General features: G+C 61.5%; 1 protein-coding gene across 1 annotated transcript in view; it reads right to left on the bottom strand.

Annotated features, from left to right (window-relative positions):
• PRKCSH (PRKCSH beta subunit of glucosidase II) overlaps nt 1-6,748 on the bottom strand; it is a 15,353-nt gene that overhangs the window by 6,675 nt on the left and 1,930 nt on the right. The window contains exons 6-11 of the mRNA XM_081805410.1: nt 6,029-6,146; nt 4,427-4,556; nt 1,901-1,985; nt 1,207-1,285; nt 409-495; nt 3-116 (exon numbers count right to left, since the gene is read on the bottom strand). Of these exons, the coding sequence (XP_081661536.1) occupies nt 3-116; nt 409-495; nt 1,207-1,285; nt 1,901-1,985; nt 4,427-4,556; nt 6,029-6,146 (613 nt within the window). The remainder of the gene's footprint in view (nt 1-2; nt 117-408; nt 496-1,206; nt 1,286-1,900; nt 1,986-4,426; nt 4,557-6,028; nt 6,147-6,748) is intronic.

The following is a 6,748-nucleotide window of genomic DNA, read 5'->3' as shown; positions in this document are numbered from 1 at the left end:
TCCTCCTCCTCCTCCTCGTCGTCGTCCGCGGGCGGCGAGGGCACTGGAGACTGCTCCTCCTTGGGCTCTGTCAGGTCAGGCTCAGAAGGCACAGGTGGAGGGCTGGTGGGCAGCACCTGGTGGGTGTGCGGGCACTCGGTGCCATAGGCCCGGTGGTCCACCCCCACCTCCCCGGGGCTCAAGTCCAAGCTCACACCATCACCCAGCGGGCAGCCTCAGTGTCTCGGCCCCTCCCACAGGGCCTGGAGGGACAGACAGCTGATGGGGGGGGCCCTCCCTGGAGGGGGCCTGGATGACCCCGCTGGCCAGGATGGCCCTGTGCCAGAAGCAGAGGCAGTTTCTTTGTGAGGCATTTGGCGGGGGCAGGGCAGGGAGGGGTACTGCATGTCCTCTCCTACCCCCGCTGACCTCGGAGCGGTACTTGTCCCTGATGGCGGCCCACACGCGGTCATAGAAGGCGGGAGCGTCAGTCTGCACATCTCCCCCGAGCAGGGCCTGTGTGTGTGTTGGCAGCAGTGTCAAGATCGGGGCCTCCACGTCCCCCGCCCCACCCCCCCGGCCGTGTGCCCCAGGCACGCTCTAGCAGGGGGTGCCCTGACCCCCCCACAGCCAGGCCTGGGCGCTGAGGCGGAGCGGCCCGAAGCGGGCAGCACAGGCCTGTGGGAAAGAGGGCGGGCCCCAGAGGAGGGGAGAAGCAGGGGAGCAGGTAGGGGTGAGGGCCTGAGCGGCCGGGGAGAGAAACTGAGACAGAGAGGCAGAGGGAGCTCCAGAGCACAAGCACCAGAGGTCGCTGGGCCCTTGGGAAGAGGCAGAGGCCCGGGCGGGACAGGGAAGGAGCCAGCAGCAGGGAGCCAGCCACAGCTAGGCCAGAGAGCCAAGGCCGCCCGCGAGGAGGCCAGAGCAGGGTGGGGGGCACACACTCGGGGGAGCACGAGGGGCCAGGTGGGTGGGAAATCTGGCGCATTCCTAACCAGGTGCCCCCACGGCACCCGTGTAGTGTGCCCAGGTCCCAAAGGGCAGGGAGGAGAGCTGGGCTGCTACCCTCTCGCCTCACCCAGGCAAGGCCCAGTGGCATCAGCCATCCTGGGCACCCCAGCAGCCCTGGGAGCAGCCCAGGGCCAGCCTGTCCCCCGCCCCCTGGCCCTGAGGTCACCCTAGGGCAATGAGACCTCTACGAGTCCCAGGGCAAGGAGAAGGATGGGGTACCTGAGCTTCCCCTTCTGATAGTGCCCCGTCACCGTCGGTGTCCAGTTCCGGATGGGTCTGCAGCTCAGTGACCGAGACCCTGCAGGGGCACAGGGAGAGGCCAGCAGGGCGGTGAGGCCCACTGGCCCTGGGCCCGCTACCTGCTCCCCCCGCCTTGTCAGGGCCCCTGCCCAGACTCAAAGTGGGAGGGGAGGCAGAAGTTGGGAGAAGGTGGACTCTGGGGTTGGGGTCAGAGGGGGCCCAGTCCCATCTTCTCCCCTGTCCTGAGGACTCCACAGCCCAGAAGGGGCTCGAAGGAGAAACAGAGATTCCATGTTCCCGACAGCTCACCCTCCACTCGGCCATTAGCCTGGGTCAGCCAGCAAGGTCAGGGGCACAGTGGGATTAATAGGGGTCTGGCTTTTGTCAAAGTGACCCAAGCCACAGAATAGGCTTGGGAAAGGTAATGGAACCCCCCAGCTACCTCACCTGACTCCTTGCATGTGGGGGGTTCCCTCATCTACCTTCAGGGTTTTTCTGGACCTACTTTATACCTGAGTAAGCAGGGGCTCAGTAAGGGGACAGCAAGCTAGTCCCAACCAGATATGGTTTGGGACTAGCTAAGGACCCATGCTGAGGAGGTGGGGCTCAGGCACAGGGTAGGGGGAGGTGGGAGGAGGGAACCTCAGGCCCAGGGCAGGATGGGTAGACTCACGCCCCATCCATATTGTCGTCCAGCTCCTGGAAGGCGTTGGCCGCCAGCTCCTGTTCCCGCTGGGCCTTGGAGGCGGCCTGCCGCTCTGTGGAGGACCCGGCTCCGTCACCCGCCACCCTGAGAACTGCCCTGCCCCAACACCCCATGTGTCCCACCGTGTGCTTGGCCCTGCCCTGGGTGCCGAGTCGGGCCACTGAAGAGCACAGACCAGGGACGGGAGCCAGGAGCTGCCAAAGGCTGGCCAGGGTGGGGGCCAAGGAGGAGGCGAGAAGTGCCAGATAGTGGGGAGACCCCGAAGCGGGGAGTTGAGAGGTCTGCAGACATGGGGGCTGGGGCTTGAGGACACCCTGGGACTTTGGGTTTGAACAAGCAGGGGCTCGCAGCGACTGTGCAAGGGTGAGCGGGAGATCACGCAGAGGTCGGCCATGTCTGGGAGGCCCCCATGTGAAGCAGCCCGTGCACCCCAGGCCCGCTCTCCAACACGAAGGTCAGGATGGAGACTGGGGTGGGGTGTGGCCAAGCCAGGAAGGCTTCCTGGGGGCCCAGGGCGGTGCCTCCTCCGCTGGCCTCACCCCCACCTCGTCGGGCTGGACGAGAAAGCGGCCACAGCGACTGAGCTCCTGGTGTACACGGGGCCTCCGCTCAGCCGTCTCCAATGGGACAAGCAGGGTTCCCTCTGCCACGCTGTGCTTCACCCCCAGAGAGCCCGCCACGCCCCAGCAGACCAGGCTGGCACCGTCCCTCTCCCAGGTGAGGGCGTGAGGCTGGCTGGCCGAAGGGACCTGCCCGCAGTTCCCCGGCTGGCGAAGAGCAGGGCCAGGGGCAGAGCCACAGGATGGGTTAGGAAGCTGGCTTCCATCAGGATGAACAGAGAGAAGAGACCTCCCGATTTCCCAGCACTGGAGGGGAAGGCAGAGCTTGGGGACAGCTGTCTGAGTGGCGGGGCCCGAGTGTGCTTCTCGGTGGAGGAGAGGTACCAGCTGGACACCGCCCCAGAAAGGGGGAAGATAACAAAGTCCAGGGTCTCCCAAAAGCAGTGGAGGGTGGAAGCCAGGGTCTAGGGGCAGAAACAGTCTCTGCTGAGGGAAGGAGGGGAGGCTGCAGATGCCACTGGGGTTCCTGCTCACCTGCCCCCGGGGTCACAAACAGCTTCAGCCTGCCTTCAGGCCCACTTCTCTCCATCCCTGTGCCCCCCCCACCCTGGTCCCCCCCAGCCCATCGCTTGCCTGGACCAATGTGGTCAGCTCCTCCCTGGTTTCCTGGCTTCTGTTCCTCCTCTGTTCAGAATCCTCTATGGCTCCCACCTCACCAGGGGTAAAAGCCTAAGTCCTCCCCGCGGTCCCCAAGGCCCTGCCCTGGTCTCTCTCCCACACCCCTCCGATTCTCCTCACTCCCTCCCTCCTGCCACACGGCCTCCTTGCTGGCCCTTAAAAACCAGACATGAGGCTGCCTCAGGGCCTTTGCAGCTGTGTCCTCTGCTTGGCTCCCTCCTTCTCTCAGCAGGCAGGGGCTATCTCCACCTCGGTCAGTGCTGAACCACTGGTACCTGGGATGTGCCCGGCACGCAGCAGAAACCCCACGAGCGCTGCATGAGCTACTGGATTACCGATTTTATGAGAAACCAAGGCAGACAGAGAAAGGGACAAAGAATGCAGCAGGGGCCCAGGGAGATAGAAGAGATCAGCAGGGTGGACTCGGAGACAGGCTGCCCGACTCCCGGTCACCAGCCCAGGGAGTAGCCAGGGCCACACTTCCAAATCCTTCCTGCAATGCCTGGACCTTTAACTAGTCTGGAGGAGGTTTCTGCCCCACCTCGCCCATCTAGCCTGCTTCCACAGCGTGACCCCCACCGGCCAGACTGCCAAGGCTCCCGATTTTCCAGAATGGCAGCACAACCTGCCAAAAGCAAGAAAATGCTGGACAGAGCATAAGAAACCATCTTCAACCAACCAAAGTGACATAAATTGCCAGGCCAAAGAGCAATTCAGGAAGGTTAAAGGACATGGAAGCTCCCGGCAAATCCGGAGGTCTGTGTTGATGAGAATTTGTGAGACAACAGAGAGGGAACCAAAGCCCCAGGTGGGGAGAATGGGAAAGCCCCCCCCCCCCGCCCAACTAAGCTGTGACCTCACCCCAGGGTGGCCCCCTTAAGGAGAAGCTGGACCAGAAATCACCCTGCCTGTTCTCACACCTCCGCTCCCACTGCCTGACAGGTTGGAGGGGCCTCCAGCCTTCATTCTGGATTCAGGGGATCCCCCAATGGTAGTGTTCCCATGTGGCTGGCAGAAAGAACAGCACCTCCTCTCAGAAAAACAATCACTTCTGCTAGGCTGCAGATTATTCCTACGAATGACTTTCGAATACAATGACCAACGCACAGGCGAAGACAATGAGGCGCACGGAGGACTGAGGCAGCACGATCGAAAGTCAGCGGACACGAGAGCCAACAGGTATGAGCATCGCTCCCGGGGCCAGGCGCTGCCCAGCCAGAAGACAAGGGCCAGCCCTGGCCACCCCATGACGTACCCTCCCACCGCTTCTGGTGCTGCTCTTTGGCCTCCTTCTCTGGCTTCTCGGCCTCCTCCTTCACCATGCGCAGCATCTCCACCTGGTCCTCCAGGGACTTCTTTCCAGCCTGTAGCTCAGCGAGCTTTTCCTGGGTGGGCAAAAGGCAAGATGCCACCTCTCCTTCTGTTCTGCCTTCTTCCTGAGCGCCATCTCCCTGCCTCTACGCCACAGGGTGGCCACAGGTGACCTTCCCGAAGCACACACCTCCCTGTGGTTCCCCGGAGCTCACCAGAGAGAACCCTGAACACCTCGATGTAGCCCCCCCAGTCCTGCATAACCAGGCCCACTGCTCCAGCCCCAGCTGTCCCACCACTATCTTGACCTGTAGGCTCCAACTACCCCGACAACATTTAGATTCCCCAAAGGCTCTCTGCCTCCCGTTCTTCACACATGCTTTCCCTCTGCCTAGAACACTCTGCATGGCTAACTCCGAATTAGCCCACAGATTTCAGCTTAGATAGAGGCCTTCTCCTCCAGAAGCCGTCCCTGCTTCCTGCCCCCACAACAGGTGGGAGGAGGAGGGAGACTGGGCACGAGTCTCCTCTCTGCCTTATAGCCCCAACCCAAACGACCCTTTTTCCAGGGGCCCTGGGTGTCCCTTTGGCATCTGTCCCTCTCAGTGGACAGTGCGCCCTTGAGGCAATTCCAGGTCTGTTTCCAGTCTCATGCCCACTACACCACAGCACATTCTGGGCCTCTGTGGATATTTCAAGAAGGAACGAGTGTGCTGTGTGGATGGGGCCCCCAGCTGAAGGGTCTTAGACCAAGCCCCGCCACGGGATCATTTTCCTCCTAAGACCTTGGCCCACATCTCAGCCTGGCCTGCTCCCAGGATCCTCCTACCGCCCCCAGGAGGGCAAAACTCACTTGGAGCCAACTTCACTGCATGGCTCCCTCACGATCTTCTGAATTCAGAAAGGACTTCACTGCCCCTCCCCACCGACCTCAAGAGGGGCCTCACCAGCCAGGGCATGGAGGGGAGAAAGACCCAGAACCTTCCCTGGGCAGAAAAACAGAGCTGAAGCCCTCATGCGGAGAGTCTGGCAGAAGTCTAGGGGCAGTGCTGAGGACTCTGACCCGTCTGACAGCCCAAGGGGGTGGTGGGCAGGGGAGGAAGAGACACATGCCTGGGCACACGATTTCTTCCAGCCCCTGCAGCACTCACCCTATGGAACTAACCCGGCTGCTCTGACAATGTCTTGAGTCCGCCCCCAGAACGGGGAGGTCACATGGTCATCAGCCTCATCTTACAGATGATGCCACCAGGATGCAGAGAGGCGTCCCTCCTGTTCTGGGATGCAGGAGGACACTCCTCTAAGCCCACTTCAGCCTGCCACCAAGGCCTTGTGCAAGACCTGTGCTGACCACCACCTGGTAACGGCTTAACCAATGACTAAACAGCCAGCTGACGAATGGGTGAACCAAGGCACACACAGATGGTAACTGGCCCCAGGACTCCACTAGTCAGGGGCAGGTGTCAATCCCACCCAGCCTCACCAGCCTATGACTCCAGGCCTCAGGGCCCAGACTGTCCGGGGCCGGCCCCACGGGGTCCCTCACCTGCTTCTCCTCCCGAGCCTTCTTCCAATCCTCGATGAGGATCTTCTTTAGGCGGAACCCCTCTCGCGTGACCTCTGCCATCTGCTGCAGCGTCTCTCTCTCCTTACGGCCCTTCTCCCTGGGGTGGAGGGAACACACAAGCACCACCGGGGAAGCCCTTAGGGCTCACAGCTCTGCCTCCTCCAAAAGGGCTCAACCTACCTGCTGCCCACCCCATGTGGGGAAACATGGAGCAAACCCCCCTCCCCCCACTTCCTCAGAGCCCTTCATCCCTGTCCCTGAGAGAAGGGGCAGCAGTCAGAGTTCGCTCGCTGTAGGGATCTAGGAGAGGGGCTAGGGAATGCTCGGATGTGGGGCTAGAAGCTGCCTCCCAAAGGAGAAAGAAAAGCACAGAAATCACAGACTCCTAGACGAGAAGGCCATCTGATGGATAACTGTGTTGCCCTTGACCCGCCCTGTACCTAAAAGATCTCCCATCAGGTGAGTTTACAAAATACTGGGATTTTCAGCTTCTCTGAAAAACAAATCTAGCTTGGCCACTTGTCTTCAACTGCCCGGAGTCAAGGGACAGGTGTTCCTTTAGATGCCACAGTGCCCACCACTCCCTACTGCCTCACGCTCGGCTGCCTTCTGCTGTTTATACCACCTGCCTGGGGGCATTTCAGTTTTCAGGTCCTGCTGCAAGGGCAGAGCGATTCAAAGATAGGAGCGATTCAAAGA

The sequence above is a fragment of the Leptonychotes weddellii genome, chromosome 1 (assembly GCF_054177405.1).
Source record: "Leptonychotes weddellii isolate Sample4059 chromosome 1, ASM5417740v2, whole genome shotgun sequence".
NCBI classification, from domain to species: Eukaryota; Metazoa; Chordata; class Mammalia; order Carnivora; family Phocidae; genus Leptonychotes; species Leptonychotes weddellii.
Note: the sequence above shows the minus strand (reverse complement) of the source record. Positions and strands in the feature narration are given on the sequence as shown.